Source organism: Schistocerca piceifrons, chromosome X (genome assembly GCF_021461385.2).
Source record: "Schistocerca piceifrons isolate TAMUIC-IGC-003096 chromosome X, iqSchPice1.1, whole genome shotgun sequence".
NCBI classification, from domain to species: Eukaryota; Metazoa; Arthropoda; class Insecta; order Orthoptera; family Acrididae; genus Schistocerca; species Schistocerca piceifrons.
In genome coordinates this window covers 894,212,139-894,239,804 of record NC_060149.1, presented here as the reverse complement: position 1 = coordinate 894,239,804, position 27,666 = coordinate 894,212,139, and the positions used below count along the sequence as shown (strand labels likewise).

Genomic DNA, 27,666 nt, shown 5'->3' with positions numbered 1-27,666 from the left:
GACATGAGAACTGTAGAAAGTTAAGTTAGGTATGGGTATGGGTATGAAGTGAGATTGTGTTAGATAGATAGGCCCTGCAGACCATGTGCTGCTTCCACAAACTGCCTCCATTCCTTCCTGTTTTGTGCCTGGTTCCTCCAGGTGTCTTCGATTCCCAGGGCTGCTGGATCCTTCACCTGGTCGTCCATCCAGTGTTGCCTAGGTCATCCAATGGGGCGTTTGGTGTTTGGTTTCCCTGCTAGTGCCATCTTCGCCGGTCTTCCATCTGACACACGACCTACATGGCCTACCCATTGTATTCTTTTGTTCTTTATCTTCTGTAGGATACTTGGTTGTCTCATCAGAAGGTAGATTTCATGGTTTTTCCTCCTCCTACATTCTCCATTACCTAAAACAGGTCCCCATATCTTCCTCATTACCAGAGTTTAACTATAGTTATTATTACTGGTCATAACTATTATAGTCAATATGTATTAGTGTATAAAAACCATAGTCTCCACAGTATTACATTGCAGATAAGGAAAATACAAGCCTTAACTAAAAAATGTGAATACCATGTTGTTGCTTATATGAACTTAAATTTTATCATGTAGCAGAATCTGTAACATAACACAAGAAGAGCTGCTTAATAAGCATAGTTGATCAAGTAGCATGCAGAAAAATAATAAAGCTATCTCCCTTTCCAAGATTTTTCTGATTTTGTAACACACTCTATGGGTTGCTGGAAGCATATCTTTAATGTTATTATATACCTGCATCATCAGTATTTACTACATCAAAACCACAAGATGGACTGTGACTTATTGTGAACACTCAGTGCTAGCAATTATATACTGCAGAGCAAAAAAAAAGTAAAGCACAAAGAAGGGGAGGAGAAAAAGAATTGAAACTTTATGAGTTGAGAGGGTATATAATGTTATTTCAGTGATTACAATAAGAATTTGGCAGTATGAGCCCACTTATTAGTATTAAATTGTACCCCACAGGCTTGGATGTATGCACTGATTTGTTTGGGAAGGGTGTCATAAGGCTGTTTTGTCCTTTTCTGAGGGTAACTGGAAACAACTGTTTTAACTGGTCCTTCATATCTTGGATACTGGCACCCCGACACAGTTGACATATGAGCTCGCCCCACATATGATCTATTGGGGACAGATCTGCAAAACTTGCTGACCATGCGTGTATCTCAACATCACACAGATAGTTCATAGAGACAGGTTCTAATCACTACCATTCCCTTTGTCCAGATAACAAGTCTTTGATATGGTAATATAAATGATGTATTTACATTTCTTTGTCATAACTATCTGAATTATAAATGTTAAGCAGAGTGTCATAGGCAACAGCAGTGTAGATTACCTGTTCAGTAATGGTTGTTGCAACTTGATCTGTGGCTCAGCTCATCAACTAGGGGATGATTTTCAGGTCCATGTTTTTAAAGTATCAGTCAAGATATTAAACTTCCTGGCAGATGAAAACCGTTTGCCAGACCAAGACTCAGACTCAGGACCTTTGTCTTTCACAGGCAAGTGCAAGGTAGGGGATGAGGTACTGACAGAAGTAAGGCTGTGAGGATGGGGGAAAAGTCATGCTTGGGTAGCTCAGATGGTAGAACACTTGCCCGCGAAAGGCAAAGGTCCCAAGTTCAAGTCTCGGTCCACCACACAATTTTACTCTGCCAGGAAGTTTCATATCAGTGCATGCTCTGCTGCAGAGTGAAAATCTCATTCTGGAAACATCCCCCAGGCAGTGGCTAAGCCATGCCTCTGCAATATTCTTTCTTCCAGGAGTGCTAGTTCTGCAAGGTTTGCAGGAGAGGTTCTGTGAACTTTTGAAGGTAGGAGACAAGGTACTGACAAAGGTAAGGCTGTGAGGATGGGGTGTGAGTTGTGCTTGGGTAGCTGAGATGATAGAGCACTTGCCCTTGAAAGGCAAAGTTCCTGAGTTTGAGTCTTGGTCCGTCACACAGTTTCAATCTGCCAGGAAGTTTCATATCAGTGCACACTCTGCTGCAGAGTGAAAAACTCATTCTTTCCAGTGAATATATAAATTCAGAGGTAGAAGACACTGTGGTTTATTTCCAGTCTGGACATTTTAAACAATTATCTTCATGTATTCTACTTTCTGAAATTTAATGAAGAGAGTCTTAGTTATTTCAGTATGATAAATACTATTTGCAAGTTGACAAGACTGAACTGCATTTCAGTTCCATATTCCAGTAATAGTCACAAGAGTAAGTAAAAATGGCATATATGATATACACTTAGTTCTCAGCATACAGACCAAAACTGCATCTCCACTCTAGACCAAAGACAACACTCATTTGCCCCCATTCCAAACCAACACTTGGTCACAACATTTCCTAACCGACACTACTTTAGTTGAAAGCAAATCAAAGACTGTCTAACTCTTTGGTATGTGACACCAACAAAACAAATTGTGAAAAGGAAAGTTTCTACTCATCATATAGTGGAGATGCTGAGTCACAGATAGGCACAAGACTGTCACAAATTAGCTTTTTTGTGTTTAGCCCATCTGTGACAACAACAAAAAGTTAATTTGTGACAGTCTTTTTGTTGTGCCTATCTGTGACTCAGCATTTCTGCTATTGGTGAGTAGCAACATTTCTTTTCATAATATTGTTATGTTACTTCCTGGATTTTGCACTGTTTGATTCAACAATACAAACTGTGAGATCAGCTGCAATTGAGGACTGCAATGAATTTAATGGTTACAAATTAGAAAAGGTGCCACACCAGGACTCGAACCCAGATTTCCTGCTTTACACGAGCTATCACTTTAACTGCTATGGCTATCTGAGCACACTTTTTTCCTAATCCAAATTCCCAACTTGTCACATACTACTTACATAGCACCACCCTGTCCATATCACACTGGATTCATGCATGAGTTCAGGAGAGAGAATGAATCCACACTGAAACGATCTTAAGGGTCCCCAAGCCATAAATATGTGGTGTCTGTTCTCTCAAACATGTCCAAAAGAGCATTCTTGATCATGTAACCATACATATATATAATGGAATGAAATGAATTCTGACATCAGCCACAACTGGACATCAAAATGAATTCAGTGGCAACAAGTGAAAATTTTTGATGGAGTGGCACTTGAATACACATTTCCTGCTTTACACGAGCAGTCCCTTAGCCACTTCAGCTATCCAAGCCCATTTTCTGTCCAACCCAACTTGTCACACACTAGTTATGTAGTGCCTTCCCCCCCTCCCCATCCCTCCCATCCCCCCTCCACCACCCCACCTTCCCGCCCCCCACAACCATTTGGACGTATTTTATAGCATGAGAATTTTGATCTTTTAAAAACCAACAAAAAAGGCAAATTAAATTTTGTACACATTTTTTTCTGGATGCTTCATTTAACATTTATGAAGATAATATGACACTGCATATGGACAAAATTTATAGAAATAAAACGATAAGTTATTGTTGAACATAATTTTGAAATGGAACTTTTGTGACCAAATATTGCAATATGGTAAATTTGGCTCTATTACAGTTGAAAGAAACAAGTGGAATCTGTAGGATAAACAATTTCTTTAAAATCTAAGATAAAAATTGATTCCCAGAATAGAACAGAAAACATAAAAAAGAATGAAATTTTAAATAAATGTTCCCATAGAATACATTGATCCCAATGTGCATTTTTGAATATCATATTTGCAGTTTTTGTTACAATATAGCTGAAAAAGAAATGGACTTGCAAATTTCACCAGTCAGGATGGGAATTATAATCTACTGTTTAACAAAAGTCCCTGTGGTACTGGTTCATTATAACATGTCATATACGGACATCATTGTGAAGTTGATAAATAGCATCACAATACTGCTGTGTGAGAGATAACACATGAGGATGCAGGATGTCAGTGATGTACCATTGTGCCATCAGAGTTCTCTCAGTCACTACCATTCATGAGCTGAAATCAACCTTCCCACAGCACGATTCCAAGGCTAAAACTGCTCCTTATGTACCCTGCCAGGCCTGGTAACAACACAAAACATGAAAATCACTAATGCATTCTGGTGGCCGTTATACCTGTCACAGACAATTGCAACTCCAATCAAAGTTACATTGACATCTGACCATGACTTTGGGTCCTTAACTTTAAAAAAATAAAAATAAAATAAAAAAAACCTGGGGAATTTGTGTGTATTTTTCCTCGATTAAACCCCATACTTTCCTTTTAGCCTCCAAATCTTCTACATGACTACAAAACTGAAACAGAAAATTGTGTGTTCAATAAATGGGGACAAAATTAGGAGCTATCAAGTGCCAGAGGAAGACAATAAGTTAAGATGTAAACCCTATCACTGGGGTAGGTTCGCTTTGGAATTAACACTGGACAATCATGCTTTTATTCATTAGAACCTTAAGCCATACATTGCAGTTGGAATGAACTATCACTGTAATACCTAATGCTATTCACATTCATGCCAGGTTTATATTTGCTTGACTGGATGTGAATTTTTCAAAGAGATTAATTACTTATGTTGGTAAACACGAACTCCTATTTATAACCCATTACTACTGGTCATAGAGCTTCACAGTGAACAATGATATTTGCTCCATATTTTGCAGAACTTTTCCATCTTGAAATCTAGAAATTCAAATAATGTTTTTAATTTTCTTATGAATTATTTAGGATCCCCAATTCCTTGACTTATGTTAGATGAAAGCTTGTTGAATACCATTGCTCTAAAGTACAGAAATCTATGATGAGCTCTAGGCACAAAGGCAAAATACACATGAAAATTACTTTTGGATTTGTTATCATTCAGCTGAAACTGATACTAACTATTAGCAACAAAAATCATTAATGAGTACTTCTATCAGAAAGCAAGTGTTAGAGTTTTAAGGTCCTTAAAAAGGCTTCTACAAGACATAGGGCTATCTATAGGGTAAGGAAAATTGTGGCAGAATGTAAATAATTTAGAAGAGAGACAACTTACTAAATAACAAAAGCATTGAGTCATCGACAGGCACACCTGAACAAGAAAGAAAACATGTGAGTATTTTTTTTTTCTCATTTGTTTGTGACTTTTAATGACTCAACACTTCTGTTATTCAGTGAGTGGTCCCCTTCGTACCTAAATTATTTATGTGTGGTTATCTACATCAAAAGATATTGATACTGCTCACTTCTGCCAAGATTAGTGTCCTTGGTTATTCACAGTTAGTGTGTAAATGTGTACTTTGAGTACATCAATGGGTCTGAAAGTTCTTTTCAATGATGGGACCTACTGAATACAACAAATTCATTAAGGAAAGAATGACAGTCTGGTAAGGAATTTGTGTCTTCATATAACACAATAAAGAACCATAAAATTTAAATACACAGATTCATGGAGAAAGATGTTATGTTTTCCTTAAAATATATTTCCATAACGTATAGAATTGGTTTTTAGTGAAGATTAACACAACACTCTTCAATTTTGGAAATATGATTGGATTAACAGAAGCATATGCAGATTTATATAAGAGGCAATTTCCCACAGGCCACATGTTGCACATGAAAAAGGAAAAATATTTAAGTTGTATGAACTTTTCTCTTCTAGTATCTTACAATCATTTTTTTTTTTGGGTGTGAGTACAAAGCCAGAGGTAGATGTCCATATTATTAAATGCAAATAAAGTTGTTTACAGTAACACATATTTATCTAATTGCTAAGTAGCAATGATGCATCAAATTGAATGTCTAACACATAATATTATGCTTTGCGCAAGTCTCTAAAATACATATATATGTACATTCGTTCTTGTGAGCTTCTTGTACTAATATTGTTAACTGCAATATGTAGGGACCAACTGGCTATAGATATTTTCAGATGTAAGGATATTTCTTTTATGACTCTTAGTTGTCTTCAGTACAACAGCAAACATAGATCTTAAGACAGTGAGTTGAAAACTAGGTTGCAAGAGATTAACAAGGGTTATTATAATGAATATTTTTGTTGTATTTTCAGTATAAAAGAAAATGTGTGATACAATAGTAGCTTTATATAAGAATTATTTTGGGAAAACCTTGAAGTAATTCAGTATGCATTCTTCAATTTCCTTTGATAGTAATTTGAAGGTGTAGAGTCTCAAGAGGAAACATAACATTTTCATTTTATTTTCAGATGGGTGATTCAGTTTCAGAGTTCTCATCATCAATGTACCTGAAAAATGGCTCCCAACACCATCAATTAACACAACAGTTGCAAATACAAAAACAACAGCAGCAGCAGCACCAATTACAACAGCAGCAGCAGCACCAATTACAACAGCCGCAGCAACAACAGCCACAAACACAGCAGGCACAGCAGCATGACATACAGCAACAAAATATCATGCAGCAACAACAAGTACAACAATTAACTCAGCAACAAGCCCATCATCAAAAACTTCAACATCAGCAACAACTCTTGCAGCAACAAAAGCTACAACAACAGCAACTGCAACAGCAACAACAGCAGTTACAACAACAGCAGCAGCAGCTGCAGCAGCAACAGTTACAACAACAGCAACTTCAACAGCAACAACTGCAACAACAACAAATGCAGTTGCAGCAACAAGCACAACAGCAACAAAAACTCATGCAAGTACAACAGGCAGCATCACACCAACAAATTCAGCAGCACCAACAACAGCAACTTCTTCATCAACAGCAGCCACAGCTTGTGCCCCAACAGCAGCAGCAGCAGCAGTTGTTGCAACCGCAGCAAATGCAGCAACAACAAATTCAACAACAGCAAATTCAACAACAACAAATTCAGCAGCAACAGATGCAACAACAACACATCCAGCAGCAACATCTGCAGCAGCAACAAATGCAGCAGCAACAAATACAGCAGCAGCAAATACAGCAGCAACAGCAACAAGAGCAGCAGGAACAGTTTCAGAAACAGGTGCAAATGTTGCAGCAAACGAAAGCCAAATCCAAGTTCAGTGCTGCTCAGGTTTGTAAATACTTCTGAATGCCCTGTAACTGCATGCTTTCCTATCAACTATACTTAACGAATTTCCAAATTTCATACAACTGATTAAGCATAGCAGACAAACTGTTAGAAATCATAGTGTAGTGATGCAAAATTTAAATATAACTTGCTATAAGTAGTATGCAATTTTCATATTTGTTTGATATTTGCACTTCCTTTATTATCATAATTTAGTATAGAAATTTTGTAGTCTATTTTAGCACTGTAGTTTTGGGAAATCTTCAATCCAGTCAGTCCTTACTGTAGTTTCAGTGACATGTAGCTTAATTTATATTCTTCATTCTTACTCAGTTCTTAATCTGTGCCCAGTCTGGGGATGGTTCAGAGTATCAGTATTTCCTCCCACTTGAAACTGTCAAATACGACCCCATTGGCCTCTCCATGGCTCCTAGCCAGTCAGTTATCATTTCTGCCACAGAAGACTCCAGCTAATAGGAAGGCCCGAGCAGCTAGATCTGAACCTGCTGAATGGTCTCCTGTGACAGACCTATCGCCAATCCTGGATGTGTCCCCATCGCTAGAGACAGCAGAACAAGAGCTGATGCAGCGGTTCCAGGTAACCTCCTCCCTGCCATTGTAGATACCTTCTGCCATCAGAAAATGAATTCATCAAGAGCCTGCATGCACTGATGCATAAAGAAAACTCTATTATCTGCATGCACATTCACCAAAACCAAGGAGACTTCTGTACACCAATACAGGCACATCCACCATAAGCTACATTCAAAAGATTTGCAGTGTTGGTTTTACAAACATTTTAGAAGTATATAATAATAACACACCCATTTCATACCTTACATAGACATTCATAAGAGAAGTGACAGAAAATTATTTCACAAGTTCCCTTTTTTACTGATATCATACAAATAACCTAAAAACAAGAAAATATTACTGATATTTGAAACAGACAGGAGATATTTACATTTTGTAGTTTCCTCAGATTATTATACCCAGAATGTTGGTACATTCTGGCATCAATACAAGTGACATTTCCCTCTCTCAGTTTAGCTATATGTCTGTTTGTTTATTTTACACACACACACACAACAAACTGTAATAGTGGGTCTTTTGCAGTAGTGATTATTGAAATCTTATTCAAGAATTATGTTGAAATTGCTTACCATTCCCCATTGAGAGCTTTCAGATGGTATGGCTTTCCAAGGAAATAATCACATACAAATAATCTGGTAATAAGTTTAAATTTCATGAAAAACTCTACTTTCTCCATATAGGTGATATGTCACTAGATACGGCATTTCAGAAGTGAACAACGAGTGAAAACTATTAGTGTCAGACCAACCACATAAACAGATCTATACTTGCATAAAACTCACAATGAAACAGCACACCAAATACTTCAGTTTTAGAAATGGATCAGTTCCTGATGTAAATATGTTTACCAGTTACTGAAGAAACAGTACTAGTAGATTTGTTGTATTATTTACAGATACTTGGAACATTACAAGTTGTTTAAGGGGACAAATACAGACATTTTTACTCCTCACATTAGTGACATCAAAAATTTTTACAAACAGCTGGAGTCTCTTGGTCCTCTATCAGAAAACAAGAAAGTTAAATAATTAATATTGCTACATAGATCTCCTGCTACTGTTGCAGTATTACATTATAATAGGATGGATTGCCATAGTAATCCTTCAACACAAATTGTAATATAATGGTGTTAGCCATATAACACAACTGTAATACGATATCCTCACAGCTCCCAGTATTACATAATGTATGCATGAAAATCTATTTTAACTTCTCTTCTACCTCTTACTGCATGTCAGTACTGAATACTCATTGCTACACGTAGCTCAAAGGAAAAAGTGCTTCTCAGGTACATTAACTTTAGTGATATTTGTTTGCAACTTAATTTTACTCAGAATAGCAAGCATACCAAATCCTGTACCACATTAACACAGAGAATCATTCAAGAATAATGTTCAATTTTTGTGCAGATAATAATGACAGATAATAATAATTTTAAACACAAATTGTACTAAAATCAATCATTTTCCTACCAGCTACACAACATTATATTCGAAGCATAAGAAATCTACAACCATTGAAATATGACAGCCTTACAATAAATTGAAAATGTTGAATTATAAGATAGGGATTAAAGTAATGGTTCTGTCACATTAATTGTAAAGTCATTCAAGTACAAAAATCTCTCATTGACCTTCATTGAAAATAGTATTATGTTCTGACTCAGATAAGGTGTATAAATGTAATGATGATGAAACTGACACTTGTGAAACATTATTGAAAACCCGATAAAAAACCCACACCAGAAGATTAGGTCAGTATTTTTCATCTACATGTGATGTAAATGGAATGCCTCAAAAACTTTAACAAATAGAGCTGTCTAGTTACTTTGAAAATATGTACTTGTAACTCCTATTAATACCATTTTCTGAACACTGGCAGATTCTTTCTGAGTCATTCGTGAAACAATACTGTAAATATTAATGGCTGTTGTAGAAACAATTCCATGATGAGCAAATACATTACGTATGAAAATAGGTGCTAAAATCCTACAATAGATCATATACTGGACTTCATAACTAGTTTTATGTTATAGTTTATAGACTCACTCTATCAGCAAGAAAATTCTCTCAAGAGAGAATGAATGTGGTGTTATAGTCGGTTGACGAGCGATGGGACACAGCATCACCGAGGTAGCAATGAGGTGTGGATTTTCCTGTATGACCATTTCATGAGAGTATCATGAATATCAGGAATCCGGATCCGGTAAAGCATCAAATCTCTGCCATAACTGTAGCTGAGAAGAGATCCTGCAAAAATGGGATCAGCGACAACTGAAGAGAATCATTCATGACAGAAGTGCAACCCTTCTGCAAATTACTGCAGATTTCAATGCTGGGGAACCAACAAGCATCAGCGTGTGAACCATTCAACAAGGCACCATCAATATGGGCTTTTGGAGCTGAAGGCCCACTCGTGTACGCTTGATGACAGCATGAAACAAAGCTTTACACCTCACCTGGGCCCATCAACACCAACAGTGGACTGTTGATGACTGTAAACATGTTGTTTGGTTGGATGAGTCCCATTTCAAATTGTATCAACCAGATGATGTGCACAGGTGTGGTGACATCATTGTGAACCCATGGACCCTGCATGTCAGCAGGGGGACTGTTCGTGCTGGTGGAGGCTCTATAATGGTGTGGGGCCTGTGCAGTTGGAGTGATATGGAACCACTGATATGTCTAGATACAACTCTGACAGGTGACATCGATGTAAGCATCCTGTCTGATCACCTGCATCCATTTGTGTCCATTATGCATTCTGGTAGACTTGAGCAAATCCAGCAGGACAATGTGATACTCCACACATTCAGATATTGATACAGAGTGGCTCCAGGAACACTCTTCTGCATTTAAACACTTCCGCTGGCCAGCAAACTCCCCAGACATAAACATTTTGAAGGTATCTGGGATGCCTTACAACGTGCTGTTCAGAAGAGATCTCCACCTCCTCATACTCTTACAGATTTATGGTAAGCCCTGCAGGATTCCTTGTGTCAGTTTCCTCCAGCACTACTTCAGACATTAGTTGAGTCCATGCCACATCGTGTTTTGGCACTTCTGTATGCTCGCTGGGACCCTACACAGAATTGGGCACATATTTCAGCTTCTTTGGCTCTTCAGTGTATATTGGCTGTTAAGTGATGCATTTGTGTATAAGTAAAAATAATATTAGAAATATGATAATACTAATAATAATAATAATAATAAAGTAATTACACACACATCAAAAAAAGTTTTGCATCACCCCGGTTCCCACAACCCCTGAAGATAGATGTTCACTGAGGATATTGTATCACAGGCACAGTCCCTTTGACTGTTCAGAAATGTCACTAAACCTGCCCATAGATGTAAGCAACCATGCAAGACCAGTGCCTATTAGACAGAGGGGCTCTGACAACCGATCAGTTCCAGACATTCCACCAGGAAGGAGGTACACAGGTCATGTTGTCTTTAGTTCAGCCATGCCTAGACGGCCGATACTGTGGTTTGATCATGTCCACATTGTTACTTTGTACCAGGAAGGGCTCTCAACAAGAGAAGTGCGAGGCGTCTCGGAATGAACCAAAGTGATTTTGCTTGGATATGGAGAAGATACAGAGGGACAGGAACTGTCAATGACATGCCTTGCTCAGGCCAACCAAGGGCTACTGCTGCAGTGAATGATTTCTACCTACAGATTACAGCTTGGAGGAACCCTGACAGCAATTCCACCATGTTGAATAATGCTTTTTGTGCAGCCAGAGGACGACACGTTACAACTCAAACTGTGCAAAATAGGCTGCATGATGAGCAACTTCACTCCTGACGTCCATGGCAAGGTCCATCTTTGCAACCATGACACCATGCAGCACAGTACAGATGGGGCCAACAACATGCTGAATAAACCACTCAGGGTTGGCATCACATTCTCTTCATCAATGAGTGTCACGTATGCCTTCAACCAGACAATTGTCGGAGACATGTTTTGAGGCGACCCGGTCAGGCTGAATGCCTTAGACACACTGTCCAGTGAGTGCATTAAGGTGGAGGTTCCCTGATGTTTTGGGGTGGCATTATGTGGGGCTGACATGCACCACTGATGGTAATGGCAGGTGCTGTAATGGAAGGTGCTGTAATGGCTGTACAATACGTGAATGCCATCCTCCAACTGATAGTGCAACTTGCAGCATATTGGCGAGGCATTTGTCTTCATGGACGACAATTCACGTTCCCATCATGCACATCCTGTGAATGATTTCCTTCAGGATAACGTCATTGCTTGACTACAGTGGCCAGCATGTTCTCCAGACATGAACCCTATCAAACATGCCATTGATGCAGGAGACAATCTGGACCAACAGTGCCTTGATGAACATGTGGACAGTATGCCATGACGAATACAGGCATGCATCAATGCGAGAGGATGTGCTACTGGGTATTAGAGGTACTCGTGTGTACAACAATCTGGACCACCACCACTGAAGGTCTCGCTGTATGATGGTATGGTGGTACAACATGCAAAAAGGGCAGAAATGATGTTTATGTTGATCTCTATTCCAATTTTCTGTACAGGTTCCGGAACTCTTGGAGCCAAGGTGATGCAAAACTTTTTTTGATGTGTGTATTACAATAGTCTGTACATGGAATGGCACCTTCTGTAAGAAAAATTCAGACCTGAAGAGATTCAAGACCATGCCATCCACAGCTTCATAATGTCACTATTAAACCCAGTATGTCATGAGGTACATGGCTCCAGCAATCACTTTCACAAAAGGTGGAGTATAATAAAAAAATTGTCAACTAGACACAGCAGAAAGTGTGATTTATCTGACAGTGCAACTTGTTTTGATTTTTCTACAGATCAATCTTAAATTTCCAAAAAGATGTCTTTCATTTTATGAATACTGTCTTTCAATTAATATTTGATAGCTGTAGACCCAAGTACAAGGAAAACAATAACTTTCCTCTTTCTGCTCTGAGAATTACTGTCTCTGCTTATCAAGGGGAAATGATTAATTCATCTCTTGTTTAATCCATAGGAGAACAATACAGAATGACTTGGGTGCAAAATGTTTATGCCCTGACTGACAATGTACTTCACTATTGGCTGCAGTATAGAATCCCAAATATTCTTCTTTACTGAGAGAGCAAAAGCCAAATTCTTTGTATGAGTCATGAATGTCCAGCATCATACCATTGTTCATCCACTTTCAGCAGGTACTAATGACAGAGGCAACATATGAGCATCTTACGGGCTTCACCATATGTATGAGGCTTGCTTGCCACAGGCTACTGCTGTATTCTGTTCTTTGTAAAAGACAATTTAACTGGCAGCTTTCTCAGTTGTTGTACATGTAATACACAGAACACTTCCTGCACACCCCTGATACCTATAACATAACTTCCACATAATGCTGTTTGTCATCTAAATCATCTATATATACTTATTTGCATCTCTCTCTCTCTCTCTCTATTTGTTTAGTCGGTTCCGACTCTTCGTGACCCCATGAACCAAATCACGCCACTTTTTCCTGTCTTGTACTTTCTCCCGTAGACCTTCCAGGTTGGAACACATTGCTTCTGTGATGCCATCAATCCATCTCATCCTCTGATGTCCTCTTCTTCTATTTCCTTCAATCTTCCCCAGCACTAATGTTTTTTCCAGCGAGGCATGCCTTCGCATTGTGTGTCCAAAGTAGGTCAGCTTTTGTTTTAACATTAGACCTTCCAGGGAGAAATCTGGTTTAATTTGCTCCAATATTGATCTGTTGGTTCTCTTTGCAGTCCATGGAACTCTAAGAAGTTTCCTCCAACACCACAATTCGAAGGAGTCAATTCTTCGCCATTCAGCCTTTCTAATGGTCCAGGTCTCACATCCATACATCACAACTGGAAAGACCATAGCCCTCACAATACGGATCTTTGTTGCTAGTATTATATCTCTGGAAATTATAACCTTGTCAAGGTTTGACATTGCCTGTCTACCGAGCAACAGGCATCTTCAGATTTCATGGCTGCAGTCGCCATCAGCAGAGATCTGGGAACCGAGATAACTGAATGTGGTCACTACCTCCATGGTTTCTCCTGCTATATCCCACGAATTGGTAGGTGTAGTTGCCATAATTTTCGTTTTCTTCACATTCAGCATAAGACCGGCCTTTTCACTTTCGTCTTTCACCTTCAGTAAGAGTGTTCTCAAATCTTCTTCACTTTCTGCCAACAGGATCGTATAATCCGCGTACCTGAGGTTGTTTACATTTATTCCAGCTATTTTAATTCCTGTTTCCCCTTCATCTAGCCTCACATTCCTCATAACATGTTCTGCATACAGATTGAATAAGTACGGTGACAGTATGCAGCCTTGCCGGACCCCTTTCTGAATCTTTATCCATTTCGTTGTTACATACATAGTTCTCACCGTGGCTTCTTGGTCTGGGTATAAACTCCATATCAGATGAATGAGGTGATCTGGTACACCCATGTTTTTCAGTACGTTCCATAATTTGTTGTGATCAACGCAGTCAAAGGCTTTGGCGTAGTCAATAAAGCAGAGGTACACATCTTTCTGGAATTCTCTCACTTTTTCCATAATCTGCCGAATGTTAGCAATTTGATCTCTAGTTCCTCTTCCTTTCCTAAATCCCGCTTGTTCTTCTGGTAGCTCCCAATCTAGATATTGGCGAAGTCTATTTTGTAAGATTTTCAACATAACTTTGCTAGCATGTGAAATAAGTGCGATTGTTCGGTAATCTGAGCATTCTTTAGAACTTTTCTTCTTTGGAATGGGGATGAATACTGATCTTTTCCAGTCTTCTGGCCACTGCTGCGTGATCCATATTTTTTGACATATTGAGTGCAGCACTTTCACTTCATCCTTTCCAGTGACTTTAAACAATTCTGCTGGTATTTCATCATGTCCACTAGTTTTGTTATCAGCCATATTCTCAAGGGCCCACTGGATTTTGCTCTCCAAAATATCTGGCTCTAGTTCTAAATTAACATTAACATCAGCAGTAGGAGCCCTGTCATGATGCAGTTCTTTCTTGTATAGGTCTTCTACATATTCTGCCCATCTTTCCTTAACATCCTCTGCTTCACTCAGATCTTTCCCGTTTCTATCTTTTATCATTCCAGTTTTTGCCTGGAATTTTCCTTTAATTTCTCTAATTTTCTTATAAAGATCTCTTGTCTTCCCCATTCCGTTACTATCTTCAACTTCCTTGCACTGCTCATTAAAGAATATATTTTTATCTCTTCTAGCTAATTTCTGAAAATCTTTATTTAATTCAAACATAGCTGATCTATCTCCCTTGATTTTTGCTTTCCTTCGTTCTTCTGCAACTTGCAGTGCCTCAACTGATAGCCATCTAGCCTTCTTACTGTTCCTTTTCTTGGGAATGTGTTTCTCTGTGGCCTCCTTGACAGTCTTAGCTACTTCTGTCCACTACTCTTGCGAGCTTTTGTCCTCCAGCTGTAATACATTAAATCTGCTTTGTACCTCTACAGCATAGTCGGAGGGTATAGAGTTAATGTCGTATCTGCAAGTTGGGATACTTTTTGCTACATTCTGAAGTTTCAGCCAAAATTTTGCAATCAGGAGCTCATGATCTGATCCGCAGTCAGCTCCAGGTCTCGTTGTAGCTGACTGAACCGCGCTCTTCCACCTCTGATTACAAAGTATGTAATCAATTTGGTTCCGGTGTTGGCCATCTGGTGAAGTCCAGGTATATAGGTGTCATTTTGGTAGTTGAAACATTGTATTAGTAATTATCAATGAATTTTCTTGGCAGAATTCTAGGAGTCTCTGTCCAGCTTCATTTGTTGTACCAAGACCATATTTCCCTGTTATACCTTCTACAGCTTCATTTCCCACTTTTGCATTCCAATCTCCAACTATGAAGACGATATCCTTTTTTGATGTTGACAGTAGTAATTCTTGTAAATCTCCATAGAACTGGTCAATAATTCCCTTTTCAGCATCGGTTGTTGGTGCATAAACTTGAATTACTGTGATGTTGAGGGGCTGACCTTGAAGTCCGATGGACATCATTCTATCATTTTTATATTTGCATCCCATTACAGCTTTTCTCACTTTATCACTAACTATGAAGGCTACTCCATTACTTCTGTTGTTATCGTGCCCAGAATAATACACCATATGGCCATTCGAAGCAAATTCTCCCATGCCAGTCCACCTCATTTCGCTTATTCCCAATATGTCGATGTTAATTTTCTCCATCTCTCTTTTCACTATGTCTAGTTTTCCTTGATACATGGATCTTACATTCCATGTTCCTATGCAGTGCTTCTCTTTGCACCATCTTACTCTTCGTGAAGCTCCTCTCAACCTGGTTCCCCCCGGAGATCCGATCGGGGAACTTGAAACTCCAGAACAGTTTGAGCTGAGTGAAGCCATGGGGTTTTCTTGGGATAGTTCAGTGGTGGTTTCCCGTTGCCTTCCACTGTCCTCCAACTTCTATTTGCTCACCGACTCAGTTTCCCGCTGGGGTTGGTTACCCAACCTTCCGCTGAGTTGCTCGGCTTAACAGGGGCACCACGTGTAGGTAGGAAGTTGCAGAATTGAGGTGACAGAGGCTGTGAGAACTCTCTGGCTGAGTTCTTGTAATCACGTTATCACCCCCATTTTATGTCAGAGTCTCATGATGTCTGCAGAGACCCCCCCAGGTCATTTCCTGGGCACACTTGACATTTGCATAGTAGTGAGTTAATTTGAGTATTTAGTTCATCTGAATGTAACAATTTTCATCTATAAAATTTGCTATGTGACAAATCATTATTTTCAGAAATATGTTTCTGGTGACTCATGCACTTCTACAAATATCATATCTTCTAGAGAAACATAATTCAACAAATATACACTCCTGGAAATTGAAATAAGAACACCGTGAATTCATTGTCCCAGGAAGGGGAAACTTTATTGACACATTCCTGGGGTCAGATACATCACATGATCACACTGACAGAACCACAGGCACATAGACACAGGCAACAGAGCATGCACAATGTCGGCACTAGTACAGTGTATATCCACCTTTCGCAGCAATGCAGGCTGCTATAATCCCATGGAGACGATCGTAGAGATGCTGGATGTAGTCCTGTGGAACGGCTTGCCATGCCATTTCCACCTGGCGCCTCAGTTGGACCAGCGTTCGTGCTGGACGTGCAGACCGTGTGAGACGACGCTTCATCCAGTCCCAAACATGCTCAATGGGGGACAGATCCGGAGATCTTGCTGGCCAGGGTAGTTGACTTACACCTTCTAGAGCACGTTGGGTGGCACGGGATACATGCGGACGTGCATTGTCCTGTTGGAACAGCAAGTTCCCTTGCCGGTCTAGGAATGGTAGAACGATGGGTTCGATGACGGTTTGGATCTACCGTGCACTATTCAGTGTCCCCTCGACGATCACCAGTGGTGTACGGCCAGTGTAGGAGATCGCTCCCCACACCATGATGCCGGGTGTTGGCCCTGTGTGCCTCGGTCGTATGCAGTCCTGATTGTGGCGCTCACCTGCACGGTGCCAAACACGCATACGACCATCATTGGCACCAAGGCAGAAGCGACTCTCATCGCTGAAGACGACACGTCTCCATTCGTCCCTCCATTCACGCCTGTCGCGACACCACTGGAGGCGGGCTGCACGATGTTGAGGCGTGAGCAGAAGACGGCCTAACGGTGTGCGGGACCGTAGCCCAGCTTCATGGAGACGGTTGCGAATGGTCCTCGCCGATACCCCAGGAGCAACAGTGTCCCTAAATTGCTGGGAAGTGGCGGTGCGGTCCCCTACGGCACTGTGTAGGATCCTACGGTCTTGGCGTGCATCCGTGCGTTGCTGCGGTCCGGTCCCAGGTCGATGGGCACGTGCACCTTCCGCCGACCACTGGCGACAACATCGATGTACTGTGGAGACCTCACGCCCCATGTGTTGAGCAATTCGGTGGTACGTCCACCCGGCCTCCCGCATGCCCACTATATGCCCTCGCTCAAAGTCCGTCAACTGCACATATGGTTCACGTCCACGCTGTCGCGGCATGCTACCAGTGTTAAAGACTGCGATGGAGCTCCGTATGCCACGGCAAACTGGCTGACACTGACGGCGGCGGTGCACAAATGCTGCACAGCTAGCGCCATTCGACGGCCAACACCGTGGTTCCTGGTGTGTCCGCTGTGCCGTGCGTGTGATCATTGCTTGCACAGCTCTCTCGCAGTGTCCGAAGCAAGTATGGTGGGTCTGACACACTGGTGTCAATGTGTTCTTTTTTCCATTTCCAGGAGTGTATTTCAGAGAAATGTATTGTTAGCTATGTGTCATGAAGATATGCATGTTTTTTGTCTTCACTGTGGTTTGTTAGACTTCAGGATTACCCATTAGAATTAAAACGCAATGCCTTTATCATTTTAGGCAGCAATGAAATGCACAGTCCACACAGGAACCAATAGATATAAAATGAATACCTTACTTTATGTATAAAAAATATGATTATAACTATGTAAATTCTTAGGAATTAATAAGATATACTGAAATGTAAATTATGGGAACTGATTTCATGATGCAAAAATTGAAAACTAATCTAGAGTCCACTTAAAGGAATGAAATCATTTGCTCAAAAAGCACTGTAGAATGGCAGATACATCAAAGTAGGCTCTCTATACAAACATAATGAATCACTGAGAAACCTTAGTGTGCAACTTCAGAAAAGTGCATGATAATCAATGCAGTTCTCCCATTGATTTTCTGTACTACATTTAGTGGTCAGATTAATATAATAGATTCACTTTACCCTTATTTCTGAAGCAGAGAATTTAATTTTTTTTCTTACTTATGTCTGATTTAAGCACAAGGCTGTAGAAACTGTCACAGTTTATTCTACAATCAACTTGTTTTAGATATTTTGAGATTTTATCTGATGTACAAATTATACAATTTTGCGCAAACCTGTACATAAATGAGGGTGCTATTTGTTGAGCAATTACTTTGCTTTTGCCAGACCCTTGTGCAAAATAACTTCACAGTCTCCATAAAAAAAGCTTTAGAAAAACATATATAATTGCACTGACAAGCCTTTCAGTTCAGCTTTTGCTATTATTATTTTCTATAGACAGTCTGCTTAAAGCTGTTTCTCTCAGTATGGATACATGGCAAATGTGTTAGTTTAACACTGCATTCCACACAATGTTTCTGAATTTTGAATTTTTGGATGCAAATTTTAAGCTTCTATTATTTGAGGATGTCACTCTATCTTTACCTTGTAAGTGTGGGTGGTTGTGTTTCCAACAGAAAATACACTGACACACCAAAGAAACTGGTATAGGCATGCATATTCAAATACAGAGAGACGTAAACAGCAATGCCTGTATAAGACAACAAGTGTCTGGCACAGTTGTCAGAATTGGTTACTGCTGCTACAATGGCAGGATATCAAAATTTAAGTAAGTTTGAATGTGGTGTTATAGTCAGTGCATGAGCAGTGGTACACAGCATCCCCGAGGTATCAATGAAGTGTGAATTTTCCCTTACGACCATTTCACAAGTGTCCTATGAATATCAGGAATATGGTAAAACATCACATCTCTGACACTGCTGTGGCCAGGTAAAGATCGTACAAGAACGGGACCAATGACAACTGCTGCTGATTTCAATGCTGCAGTGTCAACAAGTGTCGCCATGTGAACCATTCAATGAAACATCATCAATATGGGCTTTTGTCTACCCTTGATGACTGCATCACACAAAGCTTTATGCCTCAGCTGTGCCCATCATAACTGACATTGGACTGTTGATGACTGGAAACATGTTGCCTAGTTGAGCAAGTCTCGTTTCAACTTGTATTGAATGCAAAACATGTATGGGTATGGAGACAACCTCATGAATCCATGGTGCATTCCAATGGACTTAGGCAATTCCAACAGGACAATGTAACACCCCACACATCCAGAATTGCTACAGAGTGGCTCCAGAAACACTCTTCTGAGTTTAAACACTTCCACTGGACAGCAAACTCCCCAGACATGAACATTATTGAGCATAACTGGGAGATACTGTTCAGAAGAGATCACCATCCCCTCATACTGTAACAGATTTATGGACTGCCCTGCAGGATTCATTGCATCAGTTCTCTGCAGCACTACTTCAGACATTAGTTGAATCCACGCCAAGTCACATTGCGACACTTCTGTGTGCTCACAGGAGCCTTACACAATGTTAGGAAGGTGTACCAGTTTCTTTGGCTCTTCAATATACATTGCAGATACTAACACAAATGACAATATCATGAAAAGAATAGACTGAATTTTATGTTATAGAGGAGACATTGAATCAAAGATAGGCACAACAAAAAGACTGTCATACATTTGAGTTTTAGTCAAAATACCTTCTTTGAAAGTAGAAAAACCACACATGTTCACACAAGAACAACTGAGGCACACATAACCACTGTTGCTGGCCACTGGGGCCTGACTTTGCTGTGACCAGACTCCAGAGTTCAGCAGCCTGTGACCATGGTCACATGTGCCTCAGTTGTGTTTGTGTGAATGATTGTGTGTTTTCTACTTCAGAAGAAGGCCTTTTGTCCAAAATCTTAAATGTATAGCAGTCTTTTCTTTGTGGCCATCTGTGACTTGACATCCCCTCTATCTGGTGAGTAGGAATCTTTTCTTTTCATAGTATTGTCATTATCCCATCCTAGATTTTTCATTGTTAGGTAGTAACATCATCACTTTAAAAAAACTGAACATATGCTATCTCAAATGCATTTTTCATGTGAAATGGAAATCACAGAACTTACACAGAGACAATTTCTCAGACACCAGAGTACCATACCTTCACTATTTTGTTAGTAATGTGGTAATATTTTTTATTCTTGAACGTGAATCTGACCAAGTCCTATGACTTTTCAGTGATAAAGTGACAGACCATCACATAAACTTTTTGATCTTCCACATTCTTGCATTGATATTAAATAATCTTTTCTTTTACTTATAAGGCTTCTTATACTCATATCAGTTACCCCAAACTTCTTGCTCAGACAAAAAGGCAGTATTTTGTGGTACACTGCATAACATTTCTTTAAGTGGTTTTGTAGGGATACTGCATTTGCATTCTTCACACTAACTTAATTTCAAGTACATCTGTAAATTGTAGAAAATACTAGGATTTGGTAGATACTATTTTGAATACAGTGAATATATTTTTTACAAGTAGACACATAATAAGCCGCGTAATTGGTACATCATTGAGTGGAACATGTCTCAAACATTTGGGAAAGTTGGACTTAGCTAAACTCACTTTTCTGCACAGGTACTGAGACAATAGATCTTTATCTGCTTTACTTTAGTTGTGCATAATCTCAGAAGTCAAGTACTTGCCTATAAGACACTATTTGCAATACATTTTTATTAGAAGAAGTGTAGCAGGTTAATTGAATACATGCTCTGGTACCAGACAACTATTTGTCTGTCACTCAACAGTGGATGAAATATGTCGAAAATCAGTTCTCATCTGCTTCCATTTGACAATAAAAAATGGCATAATATTAATTGTGTAACATTTAGACACTGATCAATTTCTTAAATGGCATTAGCATATGCTAGTGTTGATTTTACACAAAGATATGTAATAATACTTTGAGAGAATACACTATACATAAAAGTAAGAGAAATATGTGTATCAGGCATGGACTCTACATTATATTACTGCTGAAATATGAAAACTCATTCATAGAAAAGGCTTAATGTCATATTACAAAACCATGAAATTTAGGAAGCAGCCACATATAATTTTTATATCATTAAATTATTACAGTTCCTATTATTCTGAAATAATGCACTCTTGAAAATAAGATTAGTCACAGATTTATGAACAATCACCAAATTAATATTACATGGTAGAATATGTAGGAAATATTTGTGTACATAAATGAATAACAACAAATCTTTAAGCTTTTGGTGGTATGATGGACTATGTGTTACAAATGTGTTACACCAATGCCTGTAAATCTCAGAGAGCATATGATTTTTGACCTGCATAAAATCATATTCATTCTTCTGATACATACCACAAAGTCTTGAGATATTACTCACTTTATAATTTCAGCAACAGCATGTAAACATTGCAGGAAATATCACAGTCGATAATACTGGGAAACAGTTGAGGAGAATTCATGAGAGGCATTAAGTACAATTATTTGTAGGCTAATTGAATGAGCCACTCTAGAACAAACAAGTCCAAGTGAGTTAGTGATAAGACAGAATCCAAACTCTCAATGACTGGACAGTGATTTGAAGTATTTTCTCGAAAATAACAATATTGAATGAGTTCTGAGCACCATGCCATTTTTTATCTATCTTCTGTAATTAACTGATGATGTATGGAAAATTTTGTAGCATGTGTATGAATTTCTATGACAAAATTAATTTCATCTTATACAAAATGTTTTAAATTATTTATGTTTTCAAATTACACTTGCACAAGCTGAAACAGAGAAATAAACTGTATAAGGAATGAAATAGTAGAAAACAAAGTAATAATATTATTGTACATATGTACTGATTTCAGTATTTGGCTGCCTATATTCAGAGCCATCTGTCAGTTCTTTTCTGTAGTAACCAAGTTTGCACTATAAACCCTTGAAATGCACTGAGGGGGAGGGGGGAACAGGTAGCTCTGATTGACTGGAACATTTAAGTTCATGTCTCTTAATTTATCAAATTTTTAGTTACAAGAGGAAACTATTGGCTACATGCTGGCAGGCATACTTTGTGTTGCAGGAGGGCGGCGGCATGCTGCTGCAGCAGGCGGCACAGGCACCTGCACACAACCAGTCTGATGCATCACAAGCACAACCACCACCTTCTAAGGCCTCCTCAGGGACCATAAGTGGAATGCTAGCAGACTTCAGCAGGGCTCTTGGTAAGCTCATCTCCACCTTATCCTGTACCTGCTCCATCACTGCTCTGCAGATCATTGCAATGATGCTACAATAGAATAATTTCCTGTTAAGCATTCTTTACATTCCATTCACTGAGAATAGTGACTGATACAACTCTAAGTGAATTGTCATTAGTTTGATATTTTATTTAATACCTACATCGGAATGTTAAGTGGGTGGCAAGAGAATATTTCCATATTTCAGGCTGACAACCTTTCGTTAAAACATTGTACGTACTTTTTCTCAAGGTAATCAGTATCATTATTTGAGTGCCTCTGAATCCATTTTTGATACTTTTTCCGCACTTTTCCATGAAGTCAAAAGACCACTGAGATATCTATGATGCCCATTGGTATATTTGTTCTCTATTCCCTTTGGGCCAAAAGCATATGGTAGCTCACAAACTAAACACATTCCATGAAAGAATATACAGTCATTTTTCAGTATTTTATTATTTAGATGAAATCCAGTTCTTCAATATACCACCCAAGAAACAAAGTGTGACACATCACTAGCAAATAAGCCAACATGTTCCTCCATTTTCCATTCCCATGCATTATTGCTCCCAGCTGTTTGTATGACATAATTGAATAGTGTAATAAGTTATTAACTCAGTACTCAATGACATTACTCAGTACTCAATGACGTCTACTTTTTTTTTATAGAATGAAAGTCCACTTCAGTTTTCAGTAATTTTCTTAATTTATTCAATGACCAGCTTTGGAGCTTAAGGCTTCATCTTCAACTGCAAACAAGGTGAGGGGCATCTAATGTAATCTAATGTACAAGTACTGTTGGATTGACATACTAAATTGAAACCTACAGTTGTAGAAAATGGTGTACTCACATAATTATGAGAACATAAATGAGTGAGAGCCAGGCCAGTCAGTCACGAGGGACTGCACTCACATCACACAAATGCATGGGACTGGGAAAGAACATTAACATTGGTGGGAGGGGGGTACCAGATGGAAATGAACTGAGCAATACTGTAAATAAATAAGCAACTAAACTCACATGTAAGACCAGCAAACACAGTGACTGACTGGACAGCATCACAAAGGAAGTGACCAGTGCAGACAGCCCAGTAGACAGCTGACCACTGCAGTGGAAGAAACTGATGATGGAGCCAATGAGGTGAGAAACTGAAGTAAATAGCCAAGAGAGAGTGGGAAAAGGAGTTGACAGGTCTGTCCACTTACAAAAGTATGGTTAAAAAGATCTATACAAACTATAGCTACAGATATAATAATAATTAAATAACGTACAAACATGGGAAATCAGCAAAAACACCCAAAAGCAGCATGACAGAGTATGTCACATTAAAGAGATGTAAGATAAACATACATCTAAAATGGTTGTTACAGATGAAATATAACAGTATATCTAAAAATTAAGCAATAAAACAATGACAGGTGAGACATGATAGGGGAATGATGCTGACTGTAAGGATCAGTAGCTATGTAAAGATTCATCCTTACAGAGCAAAAACATCTTAGTATAAAAAGCTTAGTTAAACTTGAAATGATAAACATAACGAGAGTAACAATGTACACATATAATACAGCACTTTTCATCTACATAGTACCAGACATAATAAAGATAGTGAGGAGTAAAAGGGCTATACACTAGGACAAGGGGAAACCAGAAGAGAAATTACACCTATGTATAATGGTTGTGATCCCTGGGGTTGGGTAAAGTAGGATTAATGCAACAACAGAGTCGTTGCAATGAAATAAAATAAACTAACTTTGACACATGGGAGCATCATCTTTAAGATACAAAATGTATAATATATAACTGTAAGTGTATGGGAAAATGCCTAAAAGTCAACATCATGGAATGCATGACAGTAAAAAGATAAAATATAAAACTAAAACTGCAGCAGGAACAGGGTACTGATGGCATACACAAAGTACATCCAACAATCAAGCAACAAGATGATAGCTAAAGAGTAGCCTGAAAAAGAAAATGTTGCATGGGAGTGTCGATGATAAAACAGTTGATCTATTATTAAAAAAATAGAATCTTGGAAGACTTAAAATAAATGCACACCATTTAGTACTTAGAAATCCATAGTTATTTAGAATACACTTGTGTTTCAGCAAATTTTGTTCATTTAGCATTAACTTGGGGTTCTGGTTCAGATCCTGCCAAATTTAAATTCTCTCAAGCAGGTCAAGTATATGTCCTTTCAGATGATGGTGGAGGATACTGTGGTTCTTGGTGATGACAGGAATTGAGTGTTTACAGGCCTTAAGATCACTGGTTAAAGCATATTTTGAATTACTTACATCCTGATGTTCCTTGACCTGACAGCAAATGTCCATTCTGTTTGGCCTGTGTATTGGCACTCACAGTCTCCACACTTGACTTTATAGACACCAGAATGCGTGTGTGGCTTTACATTGTGGGTTTCATGCCATCTGCCTTCTTTAGTCATACAGTCCCTAAGTATGGTACTTGTATTACTTCTTACTATTCTTGTCTTGATTGATGGGTGTGAGGGAATCTACTGGGTAATACCAGAATGCTTCTTTTGCAGAATATGCCATTCCAGAAAATCAATTACTTGTGTTGAATAGCCATTAGTGTGGGCAATATATTTAATTGTTTTGAGATCTTTGTTAAGATTTATGTCATGTAAATGCTGTGCAATGGCAAGCAATGTGACTTCCTTGTACTTGTATAGACGGTTACATGACTCATGAATAAAGTTGTTGGTGATTAACTCCTTCCTGTAGATAACATACATCATGTGGCCATCCAATGTGAAGATGCAAAAATGAGCAGAAACGTAGAGATAAGTTTCTCTGATGCTACAACATAAAATGTATTTGGGTATGCATACAATTCAAATCTTGCTGGAATTGGATTATTTGTTCCTTTGAGCCATTATAAAGTGAAAAAAGCATCATCCATCTAATGCCATAATGTACAATATTGTGTTTGTGGGTGGCATTGATTTCAAAAAATTGGGATTCAATGTGGATGATGAAAATAACAGCAACTTTGTTCATGAGTGGTGAAACCATGGCAAGACTACTAGCCCCAGATCAAAAATAGCTGTGACCAAGGACCAGTCAGATGAGCATACTGAACTCATTAATGACTTATATATCAACATTACTGTATTGTATTCAAATTATTCTCACCAATAAGAGTAATTTCTTTTGTAGGGATATTAGTGTACATGTTGGTGATGTCCAAGCTTGCCATGTATGCACTGTTTGTAACATAAGTATCATTTAAGCAGGCAATGAGCTCTTGTCAATTTTTAATGGAATAGGTAGCTGGGTAATGGCAATGCTTGTCAAGAAAAGAGTTGAGTTCTTTGGCAAGCCAGTAATATGGGGAATCTATGGCATTAACAATCACTCTAAGGGAGTATTAGGCTTATGTATTTTCATTGTACCTCTTAATGTGGGAGTTTTGTGATATGCTGGTAATGGCACTCTTTTGGAAGGGGGCCAAATGGGGGAATGGAATTATGACATAACATGAGGGATCAGGAAACTATCAATTTAGTAATGGGGTGATGTCGCATAAGGCATTGTAACTGATCACACATTAATAACAATACATTGTGACTGAGATGGAAACCAACTTTTAATACTGACCATTTCATCTGACTGAGCAGCCAGTACTTTATGTAATACACTACAGTATGTTTGGTGTTCTGCTTTTGAACATGCAGGTGACCAAAGAGAACAGTCTGTGAAATGATCAGCCCAAACACAAAACACTTTTTTTGAAATAAATGTACAATTATCTTTCTCACTCTCCGTGGCTGTGACTGAATGTCCTCACATGCAATTATGTATGCAGTTCCATGTCTTGAGGTCCAAATACAAGGAGGAGTTGAAAAATATGAGGTACATGAAATCACAAGTCTGTAGAAAAATGAATTCTGACTAATCCAGTCACTATAAACACAAGTCTATTGATGCAACATAACACACTGAGTAACAGAGTCTGATAACAGCCAGACAACATAATGTTAAAATGATTGTCCATTGGAAGTGGAAATAAGTCTCCTTTCATGACAGTGGGCAAAACAGAACTGTTGTTCTCATTCCACACAAATACTTATAAAACAATTGAATGGTGGTGGCCCATCACAACTCTTGGGGGCTGCGGCTATTTCCTCCTTTTTTTAACAGCAGCTGTTGCATTTTAATGATGTTTTGTTGGTATGAGCCAAATATAACATACTGACAACCATGTAATCAACTGCTGGCTATATTAGCAATGAAATCAAAAGCTATGAAACTATTATTCTTGTTCCACACTTCAGTCTCAAAATCATGAATGTATACGTATTGAGGATCTTGGCAACAGATCTAAGTCCGAGAATAATCAAATGGCTACATATTGTCCACTAGGGCGAATGACAGGGGGCAATGGTGCTACAAATCATATTCACAGCTTGATCATTTGCAAAGACATATGTCAGGTTTGCAAGTATACTTATGTCTTATGAAGACAGATTATCTTAGTGATGGAGGAACTTTTCATCAAAAACATCTGACTCACAAAGGGAAGGAAGTAGTATAATAAAATTTCTCATAATGATGTCACATTAAATCCCAAACTGCTCTGGGGTATTCTGTGGGCTTGTGGAGTGATAGCATATGAGTTTGTTGAAGGTTTGAGAAAAGTCACTTCTGCTCATTACTGTCTGCATTTTATTATGTGAAACAGATTTTTTGTATTTGTCACACTTTCAGGCATAATTCATTTGTGCATTAATTGAAATGGCATAAATACCTAAGAGGAAATTATAAGGTATGCAGTCTGTTGACATACTCCTCAATAAGTTAATTATTGATAGAGATTTCTTTGTTAGATGGCACAATAAGCCTGGTGGCCCTTTGGTGCCATACAAAAGAAATGATAATACTCAAATGATGAATTTCATGCTCCCACTTCAGTTCATCCTGGACTTACATATAATAACAAGAACAAAATACTACACATCACAAAAAAGGAATGAGAGATGATCTGACATGGTCAAATGTAATAGTTCTCATATTAGTATTAGACAAGGATGAGAAAGGAATTTGGGCATGACTATTTCAAAGAAACCTTCCAGGTACTTGATATAGCCACTTCTATCTCTACATCAACAAACTGCAACCCATTATGAAGTGCATGGCAGATGGTACTT

The 27,666-nt window shown here is 38.7% G+C and overlaps 1 protein-coding gene across 1 annotated transcript in view; it reads left to right on the top strand.

Annotated features, from left to right (window-relative positions):
* Nucleotides 1–6,702: 6,702 nt before the first annotated feature.
* The window catches only part of LOC124723098 (histone-lysine N-methyltransferase 2D-like), a gene marked incomplete at its 5' end in the record, with an annotated part of 207,295 nt that continues 186,331 nt past the window's right edge, over nt 6,703–27,666 (top strand). The window contains 2 exons of the mRNA XM_047248276.1: nt 6,703–6,972; nt 22,336–22,477. Coding sequence (XP_047104232.1) covers nt 6,703–6,972; nt 22,336–22,477 — 412 coding nt within the window. The remainder of the gene's footprint in view (nt 6,973–22,335; nt 22,478–27,666) is intronic.